The sequence below is a fragment of the Ips typographus genome, linkage group LG3 (assembly GCF_016097725.1).
Source record: "Ips typographus isolate SLU linkage group LG3, UJ_Ityp_2.0, whole genome shotgun sequence".
Classification (NCBI taxonomy): Eukaryota; Metazoa; Arthropoda; class Insecta; order Coleoptera; family Curculionidae; genus Ips; species Ips typographus.
In genome coordinates this window covers 2,550,062-2,562,275 of record NC_138424.1, presented here as the reverse complement: position 1 = coordinate 2,562,275, position 12,214 = coordinate 2,550,062, and the positions used below count along the sequence as shown (strand labels likewise).

The following is a 12,214-nucleotide window of genomic DNA, read 5'->3' as shown; positions in this document are numbered from 1 at the left end:
GTAAAAGCAGTAGAATAGAAGGGTTTATTGGGGATAACACCCTAAAACTATACTGTATATAACCAGAAAACAATAATTTTATTAAAAGTCAACAATTCATAACATCCATAAATCTACATCTTGAACATCACCACAAAAGGCAATACAAAAAAGACTTAAAGCACTGAACCACACCTGAATCACCATTCCTTGCCTGTGTCAAGATTTATCCACTTGATACACCCAAACTGTATCAATACCCTGTCCAATTGTTCTAATTGGCGTTAAATTAGGCAAAGGAAACCGACACGCAATAATATTGCACTCTGGTTTGCACTCTTTCAAGAATTTCTTCTCCAGATCAGTCATCTAGAAAGCTACATTTGTACCCTCTAAACTTTTGTTTCTACTATAGAGTTAATACCATTTGTTCCACTCCAAATATGACGATATTGTCATATGTAGAAACATCATATTTCCACAAGTCCCTTTTAAAAAATTTAGTGTCTTTACTCAAACCCTGTTTCAAAGCGTTTAGTTTGGAGTAGACCACTAACCAGGGATTAAGTTCAACTCCGTGTGATTTAAAATGAGCCTTGGCAGTTTCTAGAAAAATGTTATATCTCATTGTTGAAGAACAGTCAACTTTAACAAAGTTCAGGTATTACAGAATTGTTGGAAACCTTAAACTGGGTTTTACAACATAGTAGCATATTTAAGTTTCTGAGTGGCATTAATGTTAATTTATGTCAGACATGTACTCATTGGGTTGATGAATAAACCTTTCTTTGCAATTCACAGTTTTCTTTTAAGAAAACCATTGCCAACATTAAGCTAAACCACAAATTTTCTTATTACCTATAACAATTCGGCCATCTCCTGAGCCTAAATCTAAAACGGTACCCTTCCGCCCCCGAAGGGCATTTAGAATATTTTCCAACTGTTGATTTGTAGCTGGTATGTAGGGTAAACAGTACTTTCTTAATGCTGGGCTTATAAATGGGGCACAAATGATTGTCAGCCCCACTGCTACACCTCCTGCGAATAAATGATATAGATTAATTAACTTTCAGTTTGTTTTACTGAGATAAACTCACCTGTAAGTCCTACCAGTACTTTACCAGTGGTTGATATACCAAATTTGGAAATGTTGGAATTTGAAACACTGCCAGAATTGAATTGTTCAATTTCTGGAATTGTCGTTGGGGAAAACATTGCTCTTTAACTATATTTTAAAAAATTCAATAAAGCTTATACAGTTTCTAATAAAGTTAATTTAAATTGTTGCATTTGGGCATTGTTTACATTTTTTACAGCGGAATGGGAAATCACTAAAATGAGGGTAAAACAGTTGATAAAGGACCACGTGACTCTTTACATGTAACAAACACTGTGGTCATGTGATAATTTTCTGTAAATAACATACCACGTGTTTTACGCTGTGTGTTCTTAAATACCATCACGTGTACGTGGAAATGACGTATACAAAATACGGGATAGAATTAGAAGAAAAAGTGAGGTTATACTTTATTGTATAGTTCAGTTCAAGAAGCTGAGAGAGCTGAGCTAAGCGTCCTTTTTATTAATTTGTTTATTTTTATTTAATTTTTTATTTTTATTATTTATTTAAAAGTATTTTGTTGAGTGTTATTATTAAGTTGTACAATGCAATAATTTTGAAGCTAATTAGATCCGTCAAAAGTGTTTTTTTTGTAAAAATGAATGAGCCCCACAGTTTCAGTGCACATCAGCAACAACCACTGAAGCGAGCAGCCCCCAAAAACCTGCCCGATTTACTCCCAATCAGTCGTAGCCCCCTTCCCAGTGACAGAGAAAATAACAACTTTATCAACCCCAAATGTACCATTAACAGCAATCATAAAATTATTGGTTCAGAGAGCCCCATAGTGGTCAGTGACTCTGAGGAGGACAACAAGGCTAAAAAACTAAAAACAACTGACTTTAGCAAGGCAGCTAAAAATGAATTTTCTAACATTGAAACAAATGAGAGGCTATTCATTAGGCTTGTTAAAATTGATATATCAGGAAAACAGGCAGAGCTAAATCCTGATGCTACAAATCCAAAACCTAGATTGTCCATTATGAGGATTGAACCAACGAAACCCACTAAGAAAGTCTCAAAAAGTGAACTGCAAAAACGTAACTTTATCAACATTAACAAAACCGAAAGCTTGAAAATGGAACAACTGTTGCTGAAAAAGTTTAACAGGGCCAAAGAAATTGGGGCCAGTCAACCATCTGAAACAAGTGGAAGTGAGGTTGAACCTTACATTTATGAGAAAACTAGTAAAACAGTGTATGAGACTTATGAGCAAGTGACTGACGAAAATGGGGATATCTATTTACAATGCCTGTTATGTCCAGTCACTGGAAGAACATTTAAACAGATCTCCCTTCATTACAAGTTCAAACACAGAGACACACCAATTGAAGAGATGCATTTTTGTAATGTTAAAGATTGCAAGTTTAAAACTGTTCATAAAGGTAAGTTACAAATGTACTTTGCTAGTGTTTTTTAGATTTAAGTGTTTAAAATTACAGGCATTCTCACTTGGCATACCAAAAGACACATACTGGCCTCTGATAAAGTAGAATCAGAAGCATACCCTTGTCTAGAGTGTAATAAGGTATTTGATCAAAGAAAGGGTTTCCTAATACACTTGAAACATATGCATAAAGAACCAGAATTGTTGGATAGCAATATGACAGAAACAGGATTTCCATGTGGGACCTGCAAGTTTCACACCACTACCAAACAGAACTTGAAGGAACATATTTATCGCTGTCATATCCCTTATGAAGGCAAGCCAAAGTTTACTTGTAATATTTGTGGATTTGTCACTAGTTATAAAAGTGAGTAACTTGTTGATGGGTTCAGGCTAATTATACGACTAATTTGGGTTTTTTGTAGGTTCTTTCAAAAAACATTTGACAGGGGTGCACCTTAAAATGGATAAATAGACCAAAACAATTCAGCTACACTTTATAAGGTCAGTTCTTTCTTATATTAACTTTTTTTGTCACTGTTTCTATTTGTTCCTAAAGAGTTAAATGCTGTGACAATATTTCAGTGCCTTTAATCAGCCTTAAATGTTATGATCTTAAAAAATAAAATATTTTATGTGTGTATCAAAATATCATGTTAATGTGAGTATTAATTCTGTATAAAGAAACTGTAGGGATATCAGAAAACCATTTATATCATTTTAGATTGAGTGAAGTTGATAAACTGTATAATATTAAGCAATTTTCTTCTGTATTTACTAAGGAAATAGATTGTTACTAAAACTTGCCTATTTTTCTTCAGTTTAGTATACTATACAGGTATGAAAGTTTCAAAACTATTTATAGGAATCCTGTGATAAAAACAGGGTTACCACATCTGTCAACTCGATTTCCCCATGGAAAATAAAAAAATCTCTAAACTGTCACTTTTCTTCTGGTTTTTTTAAGATGATAAGTTATTTGACGCGTGCTAACTTGGTTACTATGAAATGCTAGAAGGTTCGTTCAAAAGTCAAAATGTAGCCTAAAACTTCTGCTTGGTTTTTCCAGTTAGTCCTCTGGTAAATACTTTTTCCCCAGAAGAAAAAATCCTTAGTTTTTTGGGGAAAATCCCCCAATCTGGCAATCCTCTATAAAGACCCTTGTAGCATTGACTTACAATAAAAAATAAAACGACAACAAATTTTTATTCATTTTATTTGTAGTTTTACATTACATTATTACATATATGCTATATCATACGACATTCTCAATTACTGCATCCTTTGTTTTTTTTAATCATGTAACAATAAAAAAAGACAATATTTGACTAAACTCTACGTTTTTTTTTTCATTGTTTGAAAAAAAATGCCCGCCTCATTTCGACACTGCCTACGAAGTTTCGAAACGAGACATTTGAACCTTAACCTTACAAGTAATAAACAAGTACAATAGCAAAAATAACAAAAAGTTTCAATTCGGCGCGGACAAATAAATACGGAACGGTCCCGCGCAAGTTCTATAAACACTGTAGGGAACCGGTACCGTGCGCCGAACCGTTTGGTTCAGAATATTCACCATGTTTCCTTAAGAGGTATATTTTTTTTATGTAATGAACGAACGTAGAAGCTTTTTATTGGTCATTGAAGAATCGGGAATGGTCATTCGCGATTCTCGTCTTAGTATTCGAAAAAACGTTTTTACTGATGCTTGTGTGTGTGTGTACTTTTGCATTGCGCTATATGTAAATATATATAATATATTAGGTATGTAAATGTGTGTTAACGGTAAAAAGGAACCGAAAAAAAAAAACGTTGCGAAAGAGGCCTCGTGTATAATATACAAAGCACGATCGATTAAAAAAGGGGGAATCACGCGTTGTACACAATAGAAATAACAAAAATTGGATGTGTACAAAACAAGTCGTAAAACACAACTACATGCGTTTTGTGCCCGAAAATTGAAATCAGTTTTGTCAGACGTAGTAAGAGTAGACAGTAATATTTGTGACAATTGTTCCTAACGTTATAAAAAAACACATTCACAAAGCCTAAGTGGGTGTTTTGTCCCAAACGCATTTTGTCGTTTTAGTTTTTAATTTGTGTGGGAAGGAAAGGGAGTGAGCGCGATTTTTATTTATTTATATATTATATAGTAGATATAAACGGGTGTGGAGAGCTATATAGCGATATGCTTGTAAGGAATTGGGAGGCCAAACTATGGAATTTTGGGTAGGTAGTTTTTGAGCCCTGAATTACTAAATCCGATTCCTCCTCCTGTAAGAGGAAAAATCAAATTTGTTCAATGAAAACTACCTTAAAACGATACATCATAAGGATCTAAACACCCAACCTTTTGTTATTAACCCTAATAGCTCCTCATATATACAGTACATACTTTTGTAGCCTTACGTCACTAGAGTAATAAATAATCTTAAAACAGAAAGTATACACTTATTTCTTGATACAAAAACTGCTTTCGTCTATCGAAATGCTTTACGTTTGTTACACGAAAACGCAAAGCATTTCCGTAAAAAAGCGCCCGTACATTTTGATAAGTAAACTCGGTGCTTCGTGTGAAACAAAGACAGAAATTGCGATACTTGCACGATTTGTTACAACTTTAACCTCTCAAGACGTAACATATATTTTTTTTTACAAAATCAAGCGCAAAAGCTTTAGTTAATGGATATTTTTGTTTGTATCACTATTTACCCTCTAAAATTAAAAATGTCCAAAACGTCTTTAATCTGTTTTTATCTTTCAGTGTTCAAAAACAGTAATTTATTTGTTCATATACGTTTCTTTAGAGATGGAAGGCTTTTAGCTGGGTTACACACTGTTAGACGTCATCAATCAGCTTGACGTGAGTACCTCAATTCAACTGACATTTTACCAAATTGATTACGCTCCTCAATATTGAGAGAAACGGGCCTAAAAACTGATGTCAACATTAAAACAGAAATGTTCGAACCGTGTCACCATTTTTCAAATGTTAAATGATCTGGTTTGCAGTCCCGTCAACTCAAAAACGGGCAGTTTGAAAGGCTTAACCAATTTGGCCAAATGAACTGATGGAGTATTGAAAAAACCAAAACAAAAGAAGTTTAGTACTCTGAAATGAGGTAGTCATTTATTGCCGAGTGACCGACCGAACAATCATTTTATGAATACAAAAAAGTTTACTGTCTTTGACGTTAAAATTTTTAGGAAACGAACAACCAAACAAAACCGCTTATAGTTAAGTGTAACTTTGCATAAACGCCATTTTTTAAAAATGACGCGGCAGTATTTTCCCTCATCGTTTTTCTTTTTAATTTTCGTCCGTAGCGTTCAGTTGGTCCAAAGTACAATACTTCTCGGCCCCTTAATCCAAGTGTGAAAAGTTCATTTTTGAGTAAGAAACCGGAAGCACGTTATGGCACCAATATAACCGTCGGTTATCCTAATGACTAGCTATTAAATTTAGACAGATTCAAGTTCTGACTTTAACAACACGTTCGCCCGGAAAAGAGTTAGGGGGGATTCGGTTTCTGGCGACAGTTCATTCAGATCTTATCAACAATAAAACTATTTGGTCTGTAAAAGTTTTTTTGTACTTTCCATAAAGAAAACCGTTCCCTCTGATCTGAATAAAAAATCGTAAACCGATCTCTCACCTACACCACTCCAAAGTGATAATTTTTGTTAAAAACTGTCTGAATAAACTAAATAAAAATAGTAACTAATTTAATTCAGTTGTTGACACGTTATATTAACAATAATAAATAAAGTCACTAAATATACATACACACATACAGGCCTATATAACTTTTTTGTTTTGGAAATAATAATCACAAAATTATAACTTAAACCTTAAATAACTAAACGTAGTTGATATAACTTTAGTTAACAAAAAAAAAAACTTTGTATAAAGCCGATGAAAAAATAAGTGAAAGGGACTAATAATGATTTTTTTATACACAACGACGCGCCTTACATAATTTAAAAAATAAAAAAAAATCACGTAAGTATAAATTACAAATCCTAAAAAATGCACTGCTCTGACTATATCGCGCCTAATACGAACCAATGAGAGAGAGACAGACACAGAATGACACAATGAAGTGTAAACGACCACTGACAACACCTGTGAGAGGGAGGAGGAAATAAAAAAATCACTGCGTGATGTAGGTGAGATTTAAACGGGGAATTTTGGCTTTAGCAAAGACGCGAGCGCCCGTTTAGTTCCAAATACGCAGGAAGCTGTCCCACGAACCTGTACCTACGGCCATGCCGTTCTCTGTTACTCCTAAACAACTTACTCGGTTATCGTGCCCGGCTAGGATACCTATAACAAATTTCCATTTATTCCTTTGTTGTCTAATAAGTGAATCAGGTGAAATAAATAACAAAACTCGAGACTTACCCGCTCGTTCGGTTTTCATTGAATCCCAGACGTTGCAATTGAAATCGTCATACCCTGCGAGCAGTAACCGCCCAGATTTACTGAAAGCCACACTGGTGATACCACAAATTATGTTGTCGTGGCTGTACATTGCTAATTCTTGATCGGCTCTGCAAATAAAATAGTTTTTATGTAGAAATTGTGAAACATATGCACTGGGTCAATAATTATGTTCAAGACGAGGATGATCAAACAGTCAGTCAATCTGACGTGTGTGACGTGATCTGAGTGTATTATGCAGTGTTAGCAATGTTTTCACATAAGTACCAGTTTTCTCCTTGAAAAATGATAAGTATGTCAACACTCAACTAGTTGCCATCTAAAGTCCGTCCTAGGGCTAGTGACAGTGACGTAAGAGTTGTTATTCCTTTTCTATTACATGATTTACATGTGAAAGAGACGGAAATTTGGCGTCATTGTTGTATGTTATTTATGAATCTTTAACCCCAAAATATCACGTCATAAGTGTCCTCACTGATGCCACTTCTCCTGGGACAAAGAGTAGTCTTATAACATTAATTTAATTGATTGACTATGCAAGTTAGTTTCAGCAGTTACAGGTCTAATTCTCAAGGCAGAAATTGGACAGTTGCAAGCCTTACACTTGTCAAAAACTTGGTCACACAATTGTTAATGACGTCAAATCCACTCTAGCAAACTGACAGATGTCATTTTTATCAAGGTTGATGGAAGTCTACATGTGCGCAAATCTCAGCACAGTGAGTACTGATTGCTAAAAAAAACCAGCTTTCGGCTTGCTGCTTTTTCTTAACCAGCCGCAAACTACCAACAGTGCTGTGATTTACACAAATACTGCTCTTGGAATCAAGTAAACTCACCTGATGTCGAATAAACGGCAAGTAGCGTCATCGCTACCCGTTGCAAAGGCATAACCGTTCGGGAAGAATGTGACAGCGTTTATGTCCGATTCGTGTCCAGGGAACGTCTGTTTGCAAACACCTTCCCGGATATCCCACAGTTTTGCAGAGGCGTCGCATGCACCTGAAATTGCATGTCTTTAGTAAGTTTAAAGTTAAGTTAAAGTTTCTTGTTTGCTTTAACTAATTTGCTGTTATACAGCTGTTCTAGTAAATCCTATAAGGTGCTATTCAATGCTATTTAGTGCGAAATTCCATTTTCCCAACAAACCTTTTTTGTGTGAGACAAACAAAGAAAAAAAACATTTCTATGAATTAATGTAAAACATAGAAACAACACATGCTGTGTGATGCAGTTTAACAACCTAATAGTGAAACATCTTTAATCACTCCCATATTTATCCTGATTCATATGAACAAACAAAAACAATTCCTTAAATACTATCTCTAATCGATCCCACCCGCCGTTAGCATTGGTGGCGTCATGCAAGGGCACTGCCTTTCTTATTTAGAGAACATGTCACACTCAGGCAAATTATTATTTACATACAACCAGTATAATACTGGAATTGGTGATAAACATCCCATAGACAACAAATACGTACCGGAAACAAATGTGCGCATGTCGGGAGCGAGAGACAGAGACATAACGTCACCGGTGTGCCCTAGAAAACTGGTCACCTGTTGGCCGGTCTCGATGTCCCACAGGGCGCAGGACATGTCTCCCGAGCTGGTTACGATTTGGTTGTCGTCCAGAAACCGACAGCAGGACAGGTAGCCCGTGTGGCCCGGCAATTCCCGACTGACCCTCACGTTTCCTTCTCTAGTTTTTAGGCTATATATAGAGCATATGTTATCTAGACCGCCGCAGGCGACGTAAGAACCTGAGGGCGCGTACGCGCACGTCATCACCCAGGAGGATCTAAGAGGTATGGCGTGTACCTATGAGAAAAGAGATTGGTCGATTTAGGAATGTTTTTGATTTCTTTTGTTAAGTTTTCCTAATACTACCACAATTATTACCTAGTTGCCAACTATGGTATTTCAGTTTGTACAAACAAGGGAGAAACTTGCAGCACTATCTTACAAGTCGTTTAAAAAATATTTTTATCTAAAATGCCCCTCTAACATTGTTTTCAAAGCTTTTCTTAGTGGCATCTCCTGTGAATTTAAATCAATATTTTTTATGGTCCCTGTTGCTTTTACATAACTACACCAAATTTTAAAGTCTAATCATATTAAATGCTAAAACGTTTTTTTTTTCTTATCTCTTTCTAGTACATGACGTAAGTTTGAAAGGGCCCGAAACTGAGAAAGTGTTTTTGGTGGCATTTTATTTCTTGGGACTCACTTTATTAGTAGTGTGACTATCCCAGACAATCAATTTGCCGTCCTGTGAGGCCGAAACCAGGTTCCGGCTGTCCGAGCCCCAGTGCATTGCATAGATTTTGGCTAAGTGGCCCCGCAAGGTGCGACGGGTCCGCATTTGAACCCGTCCGATTGGTTCCATGCTGGCGGTAGCCGCCGCCAGGTTTGTGTCTGCCGCTGCTTTACGGGCATCCTGTAACATTCCATACCCGTTAAAGTACTTGCGGAACCCCACAAAAATCAACACTGGAAAATCCAGGTTTATCAGTATTGTAAATTAGGATGAATCACAGTATAGGTGCTGTTATTACGCCGTTAAGTATTAAAAATCATAAATCAATGATACTACAGTATGGTTGATTGAGAGGTGACATTTGAATAGGTTTTTGTTTGTAGGATATCTGTGAAATGATTGAAAACTTAATACTTAAGTTTTTATAAAACATAATCAGATTATTATAGCAAACACTTGATGACGGTTTAGAAATAGAGGAAACCTTACCCGAATTGCATTTTTAAGTGTTTCTGCTTCTTGTCTCAAACTGTCCAGTTCGTTCATACTGCTTCTCGCCCTCTATGAACAAAAAACCTGAAATCCAATAAAAAGTAATTACATACTGTCAACTGTAAACATTTCTTTTAAAGTTTTGCAAAAAACATAGTTAATAAATGCAAGTTCCTTTTTTTCAACAAAAATCTGATATTTATGTACAAAAAAAACCCTCAAAACCTCATTTTTATATCATAGAAATAATCTTAACATTAGCTTCAGCAATTATATTACTGGGAACCCTGAAGTAAAATACCAAATGAAAACACAATTAAACAAACATTTGAAACTTGGTCTTCCTGCTTCTGATTGGTATGCATTCCAACTGTATTTTTTGACCATATTAATAACTGTCAGATTGTAAGCATTTATGACGCCAATGAATTAATTTAGACATTCAAAGGCCTTTATGAATATTTATAGTGCCAAAAACTGTTTGATTGGGACTAATTTGCATTCTAACAGGTGAGGCCACAAATCAAATTTGAGTATGAAACTTATTACAATATTTCAACTGAAAATAATGTAGACCAAGTAAAAACTATGAACTTTGGTTTATGTTTATTAAATTTAAATGTGAGTATGAGGTCAAGGAACTTTGATTTTAATTTATTATGAGTATACATTACAACAGTTCCTGTTGCTTTCCCAATTTAATAACCCTGACTTTCCTTAAAGGGTTCCTACTCTCCTATCATAAAAAAGAATAGGCACAGGTGCCCATACTCAACTTGTCCTTAGAACAGTCCCAACTGAAATTACCTAGGATATTTCAAAAATGGGTTAAGTAGGATATCAAAATAAAATTTGAGATAGTCACAGGAAAACTACTGCAATAAAACTAATTAGGTCAGTTTAAACAGGCGGCATACAGAGCGGAACAAATAAACCGTAATCACAATCCCATCCTGACTATATTATTGAAATGAGGATGTAGTTTTTTGAGACACACCTATAACCAGGTTTAATAGTATTTCATAGATTTTTCAAGGCAAGCAGACACTAGACCAGATGTAATGTGTTGGGATAAGTAGAAATTAGGGCTAGGGAAAGTTAAGGGTGGCAAATAGGAAGAAAACATGAAAAAACTCCTAAAATTGGGCTGAAACTGACAGTTCTATTTAAGGGAGACGCCATGACAGTCGGTGCACCTGCTGGAAATCGAGTTTTTTTCGACGTTCATTTGTCTGCCGCCCATTCTAAACGGTGCCGCCCAGCCACCCGAGACAGCCCCGGCATCTCCCTTCGAGCCCCACACACCCAAACACTCACCAAATTCCGGCCTCTGCCTCCTGCTTCTGGCTTTCGTTCGACTATCCTACAGAGCTGACCAAATCACGAATACATCGGGGGATATGCATACAGTTTATCGCTATCCCGCGCACTACTCATTAAACAATACACTCTGGATGGTCCATAGGACTGAAAAGCACTTTTCCGGGACAAATTCGCACGGGTTTTCTGGACGTATTTCGTAAAAATTATCCCTCACGAATTCGAGTCTTGGGTGCGGCGGTCCCGGTCCCTACTTTTCGTAACGATTATGAAGCCTTCGGTGACGTCATGGACGCCATCTTGAATTTACGCCACCTAGCGGCAATTCATTTACCACTACTGTGGAATCTGTAATTTTGCTGAGTTTGTAGTAATTCACTGTAGGCGGGTGGCATCGTAATTTTCAGTACAAGATGGTACAAGTGACTTCAGTTAATCTTCTTTCTATCGTCAAGAACCTGTAGGGGCACTATGTAACTTGACAGAGAGAGAAACAAGGAAGACTTATAGTAGGACATGCAAGTGCAAAGTGAGATGAAGAAAGAAATTTATTTTCTATTCCCCTTACATAGTTCCACTGTTGATGTACTGTAAAGGTAAAAACCAAAAAGTGTATTTAGTTTGAAAAGATGTTAATTAAAAGGTATGACATGAATTTAAAAAAAAAAAACTGAAATCCTTCAATAATTCTGTTTTTAAAATTGCTTTTGGAGCAACATCAGTGATAGTCATTTGTTTTTTTTTGTTGACATATTTGTTAATCGCAGGAGCCTTAGTAAAAATTGACAGTAAATTGCAAAATGGCGAAAGTTTAAGCTGGAGGTTATTATAAGTTATAACAACTTTAATTTAATGTTATTAATTGCTTTTATATTTCAATATCCCGGCTCGTAAAATACAAGACTAATTGTCTTTGGTGGAAAAATTGGTAAGTCTTTGATGATACCTGTCTTTTACCTAAAAGTACCTCTATAATTTTGTGGATATCTAAAATTGTTATTTTCCAATACTTATCCATAACTTATATTGCTCTAACAGTAAGTTAATACATATTATTAACTATTTTAGTGAGTGTGAGTGGTAGCTTTTTGAGAAGCATTTAAAGGTGTCATGTGACGTGTTTTTCTTTGGTGTTCCCTGGCAAAGGCATCGTGACCGCCTGACCGCATTCGTTTTCACACTCCATGGAGCGAATAGAGCTTATGTGACGTCA

At 35.8% G+C, this 12,214-nt stretch overlaps 3 protein-coding genes across 3 annotated transcripts; 1 reads left to right on the top strand and 2 right to left on the bottom strand.

The window, feature by feature from the left end:
• Positions 1-59: 59 nt before the first annotated feature.
• Positions 60-1,312, bottom strand: LOC145725816 (ATP synthase subunit C lysine N-methyltransferase). The gene is made up of 4 exons (XM_081974713.1): positions 1,077-1,312; positions 838-1,017; positions 404-585; positions 60-348 (listed from the first exon to the last, which is right to left on the bottom strand). Exons 1-4 carry the CDS (start codon positions 1,192-1,194, stop codon positions 199-201), a joined length of 630 nt encoding a protein of 209 aa, XP_081830839.1. The 5' UTR covers positions 1,195-1,312; the 3' UTR covers positions 60-198.
• Positions 1,313-1,513: 201 nt separating this feature from the next.
• Positions 1,514-3,288, top strand: LOC145725811 (uncharacterized). The gene is made up of 3 exons (XM_081974707.1): positions 1,514-2,484; positions 2,542-2,853; positions 2,912-3,288. Exons 1-3 carry the CDS (start codon positions 1,698-1,700, stop codon positions 2,959-2,961), a joined length of 1,149 nt encoding a protein of 382 aa, XP_081830833.1. The 5' UTR covers positions 1,514-1,697; the 3' UTR covers positions 2,962-3,288.
• Positions 3,289-3,686: 398 nt separating this feature from the next.
• On the bottom strand, positions 3,687-11,251 carry Gbeta13F (guanine nucleotide-binding protein subunit beta-1). The gene is made up of 7 exons (XM_081974711.1): positions 10,999-11,251; positions 9,679-9,765; positions 9,160-9,369; positions 8,414-8,750; positions 7,770-7,932; positions 6,892-7,040; positions 3,687-6,813 (listed from the first exon to the last, which is right to left on the bottom strand). Exons 2-7 carry the CDS (start codon positions 9,733-9,735, stop codon positions 6,707-6,709), a joined length of 1,023 nt encoding a protein of 340 aa, XP_081830837.1. The 5' UTR covers positions 9,736-9,765; positions 10,999-11,251; the 3' UTR covers positions 3,687-6,706.
• Positions 11,252-12,214: the final 963 nt, after the last annotated feature.

Excerpts from the sequence above, each read along its gene's own strand:
- LOC145725811 (XM_081974707.1), top strand. The coding sequence starts at position 1,698 with ATGAATGAGCCCCACAGTTTCAGTGCACATCAGCAACAACCACTGAAG. Across the intron at positions 2,485-2,541 it reads GTTTAAAACTGTTCATAAAG|GCATTCTCACTTGGCATACC; the intron begins GTAAGTTACAAA and ends TTAAAATTACAG. Across the intron at positions 2,854-2,911 it reads ATTTGTCACTAGTTATAAAA|GTTCTTTCAAAAAACATTTG; the intron begins GTGAGTAACTTG and ends GGTTTTTTGTAG.
- LOC145725816 (XM_081974713.1), bottom strand. The coding sequence starts at position 1,194 with ATGTTTTCCCCAACGACAATTCCAGAAATTGAACAATTCAATTCTGGC. Across the intron at positions 1,018-1,076 it reads AGTACTGGTAGGACTTACAG|GAGGTGTAGCAGTGGGGCTG; the intron begins GTGAGTTTATCT and ends ATTTATTCGCAG. Across the intron at positions 349-403 it reads TATTTGGAGTGGAACAAATG|ATGACTGATCTGGAGAAGAA; the intron begins GTATTAACTCTA and ends GTAGCTTTCTAG.
- Gbeta13F (XM_081974711.1), bottom strand. The coding sequence starts at position 9,735 with ATGAACGAACTGGACAGTTTGAGACAAGAAGCAGAAACACTTAAAAAT. Across the intron at positions 9,370-9,678 it reads CACTTAAAAATGCAATTCGG|GATGCCCGTAAAGCAGCGGC; the intron begins GTAAGGTTTCCT and ends GGAATGTTACAG. Across the intron at positions 7,041-7,769 it reads TGCCGTTTATTCGACATCAG|AGCCGATCAAGAATTAGCAA; the intron begins GTGAGTTTACTT and ends TTTTATTTGCAG.